Source organism: Ochotona curzoniae, unplaced genomic scaffold (genome assembly GCF_017591425.1).
Source record: "Ochotona curzoniae isolate NIBS_2020 unplaced genomic scaffold, NIBS_Ocur_1.0 contig_430, whole genome shotgun sequence".
NCBI lineage: Eukaryota > Metazoa > Chordata > Mammalia > Lagomorpha > Ochotonidae > Ochotona > Ochotona curzoniae.
The window spans coordinates 16,782,632-16,794,676 of record NW_024466219.1 but is presented as its reverse complement, the minus strand read 5'-3'; the positions used below and the strand labels follow the sequence as shown (position 1 = coordinate 16,794,676).

The window sequence follows — 12,045 nt, the reverse complement described above, 5'->3', positions numbered from 1 at the left end:
AAGACAGAGCTTCCTGTTTTGGCAGCTGCTGCTGGTTGTTAGGGAGGCTGGATCCCCAGGACTTAGAATCTTCTCATTTTTGTCCATTTAGTTTTCAACGAAATGTGCAAACCTCTTAGCTTAAGGAGGGATGATGACCTCCCTAACTTGTACATGTCTGGTTTCTCATGGGTGAGGACCCTAGTTGGGTTAGAGGCAGGCAATGGGCGAGACTCGAGCCCTGCCCTGCCCCAACACACATGCCCCTCGCCCCACCTGCAGCCCAGGGGTAGGTTTTGTCTCCTGGGTGCAGCCGCTGCAGCTGTGCCGCCCTGCTCATGGCTCCAGCGTCGTTCCTCTGTGAGAGAGCACTGCCACCCCCTGGTGGATAGACACTGGCGGTGCACTTGCTGACTGCTGACTCCAGGGCTGGTAGGGAGCCTTGCTCAGGGCTGCCCAGCTCGCTGTGGTCCAGGTGCTTATCTTCACCCTTTTCTTTCTTCCTTTGCGACCAAAGGACAACCAGGACTTCTCCTTTGCGGAAGCATTTTTGAAAGGATTCCTCTCTCAAGGTGACCACGCTTTCTACCTTGAAAGCAAGCCCATGAGTTACAAGATGGACAAAGGGGAGCTCAGTTGGAATCCAGGAGCCCTAAGCCTGGGCTCCAAGGAGTGTCCTTTTATTGGTTGGCCCGCCTTCTGCTCTGTTCCTGACGCTGCACCTATGCACACGTGACCCCGAATCAGCCTCATTCTTACTTGACTCCCACACTCTTGCATCTTCACAACAATTTAATGAAAGCTGGCAGCTGCTGGTGCCACATTTGGACATATGGTGGGCTCCTGCATTCATGGCGAGCACCAAGCCGTGGCTAGGAATTTCAGCACACTCTAGAGAAAGGTATTCCTCAGAGTCAAGGGATAGAATTTGTGCTGTGTCACAGGAATTGATTAGACGCTGCAAAGCTCCCTGGGAAAGCTTCCTGGAAACACAGCACCTGAGCCCAACCCGCCTCACTGGGGCACGTTGAGGCTGGCATACATGTGGGTCAGATCGGGATGGGCCAGGCCAGGCCAGTTCATAACATCCCCTGACAGATCCAAGAACCACGATGGGGTGTGGGGGTGCTGAGTTGGGCCTCATCACCAGCTAGTTCACACTTGAGCAGGGACTGGGTGGGGTGGGGGGCTGTCTGGGAAAGACTAGACTGTAGCACCAACCAGCACCAGCTGGAACTAGGTTGGTGCAGGATGGATTGAGCTAGGCTGAAGTACCCACTGGTGGATGCTGAGGGAAGATAAGCCACTTCTATCTGGAAGTGGTGGGTTTTGAGTCCATGAACCCCAGGGGTGGGAGTTCTGAAGGGCCCTGGGTCTACTGGCCCAGGTTCTAGGGATCACTTACATGGTGGAATCAGATCCGTGAGCTCTGGGGGTGAAAGGTCTGGTAGAGCCTGGGTCTCCTGGCCCAGATGCTAGGGCCCAACAGGATTGGTGAGCCTCAGAGGTGGGAGGTCTGGCTTGGCCCATGTTGCCTGGCTCAGGTCCATGAGCCCACATAGGAGAACTGGTCCTCCTCAATATAGAGGATGGAGTGTTGGACGGCAGACCATGGTCCACATGGAGGACATTGTAGCTCATTGGGGCCTGCAGAGGACATCCGGTACCATAGCAGAGAATGGAGAACAGAACATATGGACAACTACTTCAGCCATACGATGATGGCAAATATCTGGGCGTTTGGTCAACAGTGTCAGCCAATGGACATTGTAAGGGATTCTTCATCCACAGACCAGCAAGATCGACAGCATTTAGAAACTATTGCATCCACCTGGGCAGATCCTTCAGCACATGTGCTATTATGACCCTGGGTTAATATCAGGTGGCCCTTCCCCTTGCTTGGGTACTGGGATAGTTGGAATGCTGGGAATGGCCTACCCCCCAGAAATGGGAAGAATAGATACAAAGCTTGGAAACAAATGATCCCACCTACTTCTCCCCAACCCTAGATCCTTCCCACCCTGTAAACATCATCTGAAGTTTTTTAAAAAGACAAAAAAAAAGTTTATTTGAGCATGAAAGTGTTTGAAATCTGTGCATATGACAGGTCTTTTATAAAGCAATGAAAATGCATATTATGAGAAAAGAAACTGCATGGATTTCAAAATGTTCTCTGCAGCAAAACTAGCTTATCTTTTAATTCCTCTTTTCCATGAAGTGCTTTCCTTTATTTACTTACCACATATGGATTGTTTGAAAATCAAAGAGTCAGACAGAGAGAGCACTCCCAATCCACTGGTTTCCGGTCCAGATGCCTGCAATGGCAGCGGCTGGGCTGAGGCTGCAGGCCGGAGATGGGGATCCCAAGCCAGGTTCCCACACGGATCACAGGAATGCAGTTCTTGGAGTCGGGACTGCTGCCTCCCCTGGCGTAAACTTGCAGGATGCTGGAGTCAAGAGGCAGAGATGGGTACCACACCCCAGCACTCCAACCCAGGATGTGGTCACCTTAACCGCTAGGCTAATGTCTGCCCCTCCACAAACTTTTTGAAGTCTTTTCATATGATCCCAACTTGGCAAGTGAAAATCATCTTACCATTAGATCAATAAGGTGCACTCAGTTGACACTATGAGTCACGTGGCTGAAGCTCGGGCTCTGGACTCGAAGCAGTATGATGACAGGAACTGCCATCTATGCTGGCACCCTGCTTCTAGGGACCATGTCCATGCCCTGCCTCCACCTCCAGGATTCCTGCAGTTCTCTCTTCTCCCTCTCAGTCAGACCCCTCAGCCTATCACATGACACTGATACTTTAAATCAAACCTCCTTGATTCCACATTGCCTTCCGATAAGCATCCCATTTCTGTGCCCCAAACTTCCTGCAACATTTCTCCAGCACTGTCCATGTTCCCCATACCAGCTCTCTCCAACCTCTCTCCTAGCTGTCCCTCCTGAATCCTTTCTGCCATTCCACTGAATGGCTTTTACCCCCATGGCTCTACTGAAAGGTCCTTGATGAAGGCCTGAAAACTTCCATGTTGTACGTGCTACAGTTGCATCTGAGTGCTCATCGCATTCTTGAACTTGGGTTCCTGGACACCAGTCCAACCTGGCTAGCCCCATCCATCCTCAAAATAAAAATGCTGTCCTCACAGCCCTTCCCACTCCACCCCAGACTGTCAGCAGGCAGAGGCCTGGAGACCATTGCCAACATCTGTCTTCTCTGTTACTTAAAGGAGTCTTCACTTCTGTTTCTGCTCCTGCCTCCCTCCCCATAGCTCAATCCTTAAACCTGTAGGAATTCTGAGAAGGAATGCAAGGAGGACAACTGTGTCTAACCAGGTCTGCCATCCTATGGGGGCATTCCCGGTGACAAGGAAGGTTAAAGTCAAAGAATTGAGAGGAAGAACTTTGACACTTTAGGAAAGGATTCTACCAAGAGGAAAAACCAGTTACTGCTCTGAGTGGTGTGGGAGGATTGAGACAGTAGCAGTGGCAACGGGAAGCAAAGAGTCACCACCAGCACCTGTTAATATTCAGTCAGATGGATGAGGAAAAAGAAAAACACAGTAGAGGAAACACTCAAGGTAAGAGAGTAGAAAACGAGGCCTTTGCACGCTGGGTGTTAACCAAGGAAAATAGAGCTAGGGTGAGCTAAGTGTCCCTGAGAGTTTGATACAGGTGGGGTGGCCCGTGTCCCAAATGCTGAGGAACAGTAATATTTCAGATTCTGGAAGGTGCAATGTAAAGTCTAAACATGAAATTTACTTACGCCTCCTACCCAGCTTATTCACGTGCACGAAGTAGGTAACTGCATACAATCTTTGTAGTGTGCCTGCATTTTGACTGTGGCCTGGCACCCAAGGGCTGGTGGGAGGTTTTTGCACTGGTGCTGTCACGCTGGAGTACAAACAGGCTTGGCTCTTAGAGCATGGCAGGGTTTAGATTTTAGACTTTAAGACTGGACTCCAATTTCCATGGCTAGTATGTATAATTTGCTACAACAAATAAGAACTAGTCTCAAGAGGAAAAAAGAAAGACAACATTTGCAATAAAAGGAAAATTCCATAGTTTGTCCTAACGGGGTGGGGGGAAAAACAATTGTAACCTCCACAGGAAAAAAAAAAAAAAACCCTGATGACAAATTCCAACTATCCCCAACATGTCCAGTTTATATTATTTTCTTCCATGTAACTATGAACTTTTTTCTAGGTATGAACAAATCTCTATACTTTAAGTTCTATTTAAACACACTTTATCATATTCACCTGGGTACACCCTCAACCCTGATTAAAATAAAGCATTCTGCCTTTTCTGAGACTGCCTATGGGTAGAGAAGCAGGACTAGGTTCAGATTCACCTGCACCCACCCAATTAAAAAGAAAGCAAGGCTAACTTCTTGGGTTATATTGTCAGTTCACTATCTCCCAAGCTCTAAAATACTTGCTATTATAAACTTGCACCTATTTGATTCCTTTAACTAGAACAATGTGAGATAAAAATATCTGTAGTTAATCATTTTTATTTCCACACTGAACACACAACACGTGCTAGTCCCTTGCCTGTTCTGATCATGCTGTACATAGGCTGTCCTGCCCCCACCCTCTTAACAGCCTTCTCTCTTCAATGCCTCCATCCCCACCAGCCATGCCTGGAACAAACTCGGTCTGAGCCCCTACTGTATTTAGAACAGGTGTGTAACCACAACATCTAGAGCTCTACCACCTTTCTCTCCAGGATCAGCTAGTCTTGCCTTTCCTTAGATGAGCCATCAGTAACTCGCAGGGATTCCATGCTGCAGTTATCTTGGCAAGGCCAAGGCCTGGCATGCAGTAATCTGCACATGCCAGGCTCTCTGATACATCTGAGCAACTCAATCAGCAGCAGGCTGTTAGCAAAGAAGCAGGGCAGACCCTCAAACACGTTTAATGCATGAATGAATAAAGCAGATGCATATTCCCCAAATACTGAGGCGAGATTGAAGAATTTCACATTATCAGAAGTTCTTAAGATACTGTTAGTCTTGCTAGTCGTGATGAATGTAGCTATACAAAAAGCATTCTTTTGTTAGAAACACATATTGAAGTATTTCTGGTAAAATTTCATGAAGCAGATGGAATTCACTTTCAAACACTACAACAACAAAATGGATGAGGTGGTGTATTCAAGCTACATGTGTATTCTAGTCTAGTCGGACACTTAAAAAAATGTAACTGGCAGGATGACACAAATATATTAAGAACCTAAAAACTAGAGTGAAGCGCCTCTAGGTAAATCAGTAGTGAATAACACTTTAATATTAAATTAATACCTGAGAAAGAAAAGTACAGGATAATTCAGAAGTAACCAGAAATGACTCACACTAGAATAACATAAGGACTGCATTTTAAACTACTTTCTGGGAGGTGGGAAGGGGGTCTATTACTCAGAAATATTCACATCTTGAAAAATAAATTTCAAATACTACATGAGACCAAAAAATTTTGATCAATTATTTATTTCTATTTTAGGGAAAACTTTTTCTTTATATTATTATTTTTTCCCCAATGTCCTCCCCCATCCCCCCCCCCAGTTCCTCTATATCATTACTAAATATAGTTCTTTATACACAGTGATAGGTGTATCACTGCGGGCATGGACAATGGCAGAGAGTCCAGCATCCTATTATCAGGATATAGTGAACAGTTTCATTCAGAGTCCATCTTTGTCTGGAAGCAGAAATGCATACCACATTGTATCCTCACATCTGGATGTTAGTCTCCATTTCACAGCTACTATACATCCCCTTAAATGAAAAGTCATAGACAAAATCAACAATAGAAAGAAAAATAGAAATTAACAACACCATGAAGTTAAATAATGTGCTATCAAATGACTAACGTGTAGCTGAAGAAATGAAAATCAAGAACCTTCTTGCAGAAAAGGATGCTACTGTACGATCCACGAGTCATTAAATGATTTAAATAGAAGAAAGTATTTTGAAGAGATGAAACTAACAGAAAACAACAAAACCCATGTGATATAGTTTCCGCTGATTTTTGTTGGTGAAGTGTGTCTCATCTAGACAATAAATAGATGGGTTTTGTTTTTTAATCCAGTCTACTAATCTATGAGGTTTGATTGAGCTTAAGTCATTTACATTCAGAGTTTAATATGTATGGATGGTACTTTGATCTTGTCATCTTAAGAATGGGTTGTTCATTGGTTTAGTCTTCTGTTGTCATTTTACTGGGATGTTCTTCCCATTTGCCTTTGGTTTTGTTGGGTGCTATTCCTCTGCTCTGTCAAGAGAACATCTTGAAGTATCATTTGTAAGGCAGAGGCAAATTCTTTGAACTTTTCTTTACTGTGGAAGAATTTTATTTCATTTTCAAAGACAAAAGAAACCTTTGCTGGATATATTATCCTAGGCTGACAATTTTTTTCTTTTAGAATCTGGGATGTGTCACTCCAGTCTCTTCTTGCCTGTAGAGTTTCCTGTGAGAGATCTCTTGTGAGTTTAATTGACATTCCTTTATATGTCAATTGATTTTTTTCATGTGCACATTTAAAGATTTTTTTCCTTATGTTCAACTGCAGAGAGCTTGATAATCATGAGTCTTAGTGAAGATTGCTTTTGATCAAACCTGTTGGGAGTTCTGTGCCCCTCCTGGATCTTGTTTCCCAATTCTTTCTCTAGATTAGGGAAATTTTCCTTGATTATTTCATTAAATACATTTGCAAATTCAGCTTCTCTTTCTGCACCTTCTGGGACTCCCATAACTCTTATATTTGGCCTCTTAATCGTGTCTTTCAATCCTTGAATACTTTTTTTGGCCTGATCCAGTTCTGCTTCCAGCTTTTTGTTTGCTTCCCCCTGATGACAGGAAATATCTTCCAAATCTGAGATTCTTTCTTCTGCTTACTTCATTCTATTTTGGAGACTCTCCACTGTACTGTTAATTTGCTCTACTGCGTTCTTAATTTCTGATAGATCAGCCTTGATTTGCTTTATTGCTTCCTTAAATTCTTTGAACTCTTGCATGTGTTTCTCATTGTTGATCAGAAGCTTTAAAATGAGTTTTCTGAATTCTGTGTCCCCCATTTTATCGATGTCTTCTTCAGTTAACTCTGAGGTTGGCATAGGATTTTGCTCCTTTGCAGGGGAGTTTTCAGTAATATTCATTGTGATTTTGTCTCTTCTTGTGCTCTTGGTCATTGTACTTCTGGTTAGCACAGTCTTCTCCTTGGGGCAGTTTTCCTAGCTGTGTCACCCACAGGTCTATGGTTCAATTTTACTTATTGCAATTGGTACACAACTTTTTGCTTGCAGCCACTTTGCCACAACCTCCAGCAAGTTCCAGGTCTGGGTTCTTATGTCAGATTTCCACCATGGTCTCCATAGCCCCAACTCCTGGATCACCCCTCTCCACCTCCTGTGATACCGTGCTGAGGCTGCACTGTTGTCTCTGCAACCTTTCTCTCACTTCTGGTTGGAGCAGGTCCCAGGATGAGGGAGACACCAGGTGTCCTATACAGTTAGGTTGTTGAAGGTGCTGATCTTGTCGGAACCTGTTGGACATTAGGTCTGGGTGCCACACGGACCTGTTTTGACCCTGTACGATGCCACAGTCATTATTTTCCTGCAGGACCAGTGCAATCTACAGAACTCAGTGAGTTCTCCCTGAGCTCAGAACATGCGCAGCTCACTGTTGTCCCCTGCAGTCCTAAAGCTATTGCCACAGTGTGTAAAATGGCACCTGATGTGCTCCTACTAGAGTTCTTGATCTGCTGGCAGTTAGGTCTGAGGGCTACCCAGAGCTGTCTTGGGTGGAACCTGTAGAATGCCACATTGATGCAGTTCACGGAGTCAGAAATGAGTTCACTCCCAGCTCAGTTTATGCTCAGTCCTTTCTCTTGCCTTTGTCTCCTTATGCAAAATGGCTCCCAATTCGACTCTAGGGGGTGGACTGTGCTATGAAATCCATGCTGTTTTCTCACTGCCCGTTTGGAATCTGCTGCTCTGTTTCTGCTCCTGCTCAAATCAAACGGACCAGCAGGACAGACAGTGCTTTGTCTGGGTTCACCTCCCAAGCTCCCAGTGAAAGTCCCTTCCCACCTGGTTGCTGGTGGAGTTCTGCCCGATTGCCGTTAGCTGAATGCTGCTGGAGTATCAGTCACTGTAACACCATACCGCTGTGCCCGCCGCTTTCCTGTGTCTGTCAGTCTCCAGGTACTCTCTGCTGTTGTTCTGTCCTTTCCTATTTACTGGAATGTGTCCTCTCTGCTTCATCCGGATGAAATGTTTTTCCATCCGTTTAAATGTGTCCTTGCCCTATTCTGCCTTACCTTGATTCCTGTATTTTTCAAATTTTGTTATATATATATATATACAATTAACAAATTTACAGGTATAATAAATAAAAATAAATAAATATTACAAAACAGTAAAATTCATTCTACATGCCTCCCTTGCCACCAACTAATCAGAGAAGCTCACCATTCCTGGTGGTTCACTAGCACGTACTTGCTTTCCCATCTTTTCCACCCAGACTCTTTTCAACAGAATCTGGGACGTGAGGGTGCTTTGCAGACAAGAATGTGATTCCAGGACCAACTCCTTTCTCCTTGTTCTGTTGACATACCTAATCTTACTTAAAGAAAAGGATGACATGCAAAACGAAGTGTACTATAACATTTAATATAGTCACTTCTGCAGTAAGCATTACAAAAATAAAAACTCTTCTTCAGCGGAGTCAGCTAGCCACCAGTTATTAGAAGCACAAGTACAACTGCCAATGTTACACGTGTGTGTCCTGAAAGTTAAAAAAAAAAATTCCGATCAAGATGATTTTACTTACTAGTGAGAAGCATTAATTTTTGGTTACTATGTTATCACCTTTTTAAAAAGCTGGATATTTTTGGGGAAAAAGGTAAATTTAGTTAAGTGACACAGAATGAGTAACTTGTCGACAGGTGTAGTTCAGTAGTTAAAGCAACAATTCAAATATTATAGGGTTTTAGTTATTTGAGATTAATAGCAAAGCTACGTGCAATTAAGATAATTTCTGATTAAAAGTTCATGGAAAAGTCCCAGAATACATGTGGAAGAGAAGAAAGAGGTTCAATCCAGAGATTCAAGTGCTTAGAAAGTTGAACAGACATATTTACAACAAGTCATTTTTATATGATCATTCTGTGTAAAGACATGTCTTCAGGAGCTATACATATGACAACACATACCTTAACACCTATTACCTTAAACACCAGAAACTCTAGATGCCACCAAGCAAAAGGAGAAATAAATACAAGATAAGCCAATCATCTCATGATTCAAACTGTCGTAATGAAAACATCCTTGGGGACAGAGCAGTGGCCCAACAAGCTAATCCTCCACCTATAAGCACCAGCATTGCACATGGCTGCCGGTTTGTGTCCCAGCTGCTCCACTTTCCATCCTGCTCCCTGCTTATGGCCTGAAAAAGCAGCAGAGGATGGCCCAAAGCCTTGGGGCCCTGTACCCACAGGAGACACACAAAAGAAGCTCCTGGCTTCAGATTGGCTTAGCTCTGGCTGTTACAACAATTTGGGAAGTAAGTCAGCCAATGGAAGATTTCTTTCTCCTTATCTCTCTGAAAAAAATCTGTCTTTCCAATAAAAATAATTTTTTAAAGAATTGAGCCCTAATGCATCATTCATTCCCTATTCCCAAATCTTCCTGGCATCTAATCATTACAAGCAACCAAGTGCTAGCCCCAGGATGAGATGATGAGCATACTACAAAAGAGTTGAGAATGCATATCATGTGTGTCACAGAAATGTTTTATTAATTATCCACTGAAGCAAGCAAGCAGTACCGGCAATAATAGAGATTGAAGCCTCTATTATCCCTTAAGAGCAGCCCTCAGCCAGCTGCAGTGATGGCCACTTGTTAGATACACAAGTTTATTAAACCATAGATACCTTTTATACTTTATCAGAAAGTCTTACTTCTGAGGCATCATCAGTCTCATTTACATTATGAAACTTAACATTGAATGCTTTGCTCTCATGCGTACTGTAAGAGCTGAATAGTAGAAAAAGAAAAACGAATTGAAGCATAGAGTTTTCATTTCAATCACAAAGCAAAATATCAGCATTTGTTTATACTCCCATTCCTAAACTAAAATTTTTCACACAAACCTCACATTTCTGACACGAAAATAAATCCTGCCAGTGGAAAACATGAAGAACCATCCAAAGCAGCTACAAGTCATTTTCACACTCTCTAAGTATCACCCTATATAACTTCAAATTTTGAGTGAAATCTGTGAGATCCTGAAAATAACCAGGTATGTATAAAGTTGCATCTTACCCTTGATGGCTTACACTTAATAAGGCAAGTGAAGTTTTTCACTATGAAAAGCAAAAATTCTTTCATAAGGATTTGTATGAATTTTCCTTTGATTCAGAAATGGAGCCATTAGGTTTATTGCAAACTCCCCAAAATCCATTTAAAACAAACAGTTCATGCTCCAGCATTTTTCATCCCATTAAAAAATCCTGAGCAACCACTGTGATCGCAGGAGCATGTGGTGAGTCAGTACATTCTGCCCCATCCTGAACCACGGGGCCTCAGAGTTTTGGCTTTGGCAAATTCACAGAGTACTAGAAACCGATCATTTACAACGTGATGAATTTGGAACTCTCCAAAGGAGAACTGGAACAAAGGCATGGGAGTTTCCAAGACTGGAAGCTTATTTTTCCCCAGACTAGCTTTGCTAAGGAATCCAGCTTCACTTACTTTACAGGACACGGAATTCTGACACTGTTGCCTTGGCATTGTACTATACTCCTTAAGTTTCTGAAAAATATGGACAGAACATGAGATCTGACTACATTTACCAACAAAGCATCTAGCTTCTTCCCTGGTTCTGAACCACTATCTGTAAAGTATTAACTTCCCATCATAACCTTTACCAAAACTTTTAACCAAAAGATTGAACATTTAGTGATTTACAAAAAGCTTACATTCTTTAATAACATCATCTTAGATCTTCTAAGATGTTATTAAAGAGAAAATGAGCTATAAAGGATGAGAAATAGCTCAGATCATGCAAAGAAGTAAAACCAGCAACTTAGTAGCACCATATGAATTAATGAAACATCAAGCCAATTTAAGTCCTCCTCCATCTACATCAGAACCAACCATGACATACTTAAATGTGGATTTCAGGCAGATAGTTCAAGGAATATTGGCGATTTTTCATGTTTCTGTTTTAATGTCCGAATGCTCACTGTGTGCCAAACATGCAATACAGATCATGTCACGTGATCTCAGGTAACAACTCATTTGATTCACATCTATAAACCATGAGGCAGGTGCTATAGTTTCTTCATTTTATAGATGTGAAAACTAAGGCACAGAGCTGCTAAGCTGCTAATAGTCAAAGCTTGTGAACGGTGGCCCAGAAATTCAAATTCCACAGGCAGAGGCTGCCCTCTTAACTTGTAGGATGTTGTTGGCGAAAACTGGCCAACAACGAATAAATACAACCCAGAAAAAGACCTGGTCATGGCAATTTAGCACTGCATTAGAAATTGCTTTGCCAAGATTCCTTTGTTTCTGTGTAACAGAGAGATCCCATCGTAGTCTACCAAGCAGACTAAGGATAATTTACTACAAAAGTAAGACTGCTTTCAAACCACTTTCCTTCGAAAGGTGGTTTGTGTCCTTAAACATACTAAAAAGAGGGAAGGACAGAGAGTCTTTCCATCCAAGGTGGGAATTATAGACAGAAAGAATGAAGAGACAAAATGTCTGAAAATAAGATAAAGGCAGTATCAAGTTTTACTGAAAAAAGGTAAAGAATAAATTTCAAAAGTCATCAAGATTTTCGCTCACCCTGATTTTCCACAGTCCCAGCCAATTTTTACTAGAATTAGGATACCAACTATTACAATAACAGGAACAATTCCTTGAGGGGGGAAAATGGGCGACACAGTTAATAGAAATCTGAACAATAACAGACATATGCCATGGTTTCATAATAACATACACACTGGCTGGGAAACGAACTGAAAGAGAAGATGCGATTGCACTTTGT

At 42.7% G+C, this 12,045-nt stretch overlaps 1 protein-coding gene across 8 annotated transcripts in view; it reads right to left on the bottom strand.

The window, feature by feature from the left end:
- Positions 1–4,651: 4,651 nt before the first annotated feature.
- The window catches only part of CD55 (CD55 molecule (Cromer blood group)), a 28,844-nt gene continuing 21,450 nt past the window's right edge, over positions 4,652–12,045 (bottom strand). For 2 of the 8 annotated variants that reach the window (XM_040985594.1, XM_040985597.1), the window contains 4 exons: positions 11,844–11,916; positions 10,743–10,802; positions 9,923–10,025; positions 8,466–8,775 (listed from right to left, as the gene is read on the bottom strand). In XM_040985594.1, the coding sequence (XP_040841528.1) occupies positions 9,926–10,025; positions 10,743–10,802; positions 11,844–11,916 (233 nt within the window). In that variant the 3' untranslated portion in view covers positions 8,466–8,775; positions 9,923–9,925. Of the gene's footprint in view, positions 5,026–8,465; positions 8,776–9,922; positions 10,026–10,742; positions 10,803–11,843; positions 11,917–12,045 lie in introns of those variants that run through there. The other 6 variants (XM_040985592.1, XM_040985593.1, XM_040985598.1 and 3 more) reach the window with 4 other exon arrangements.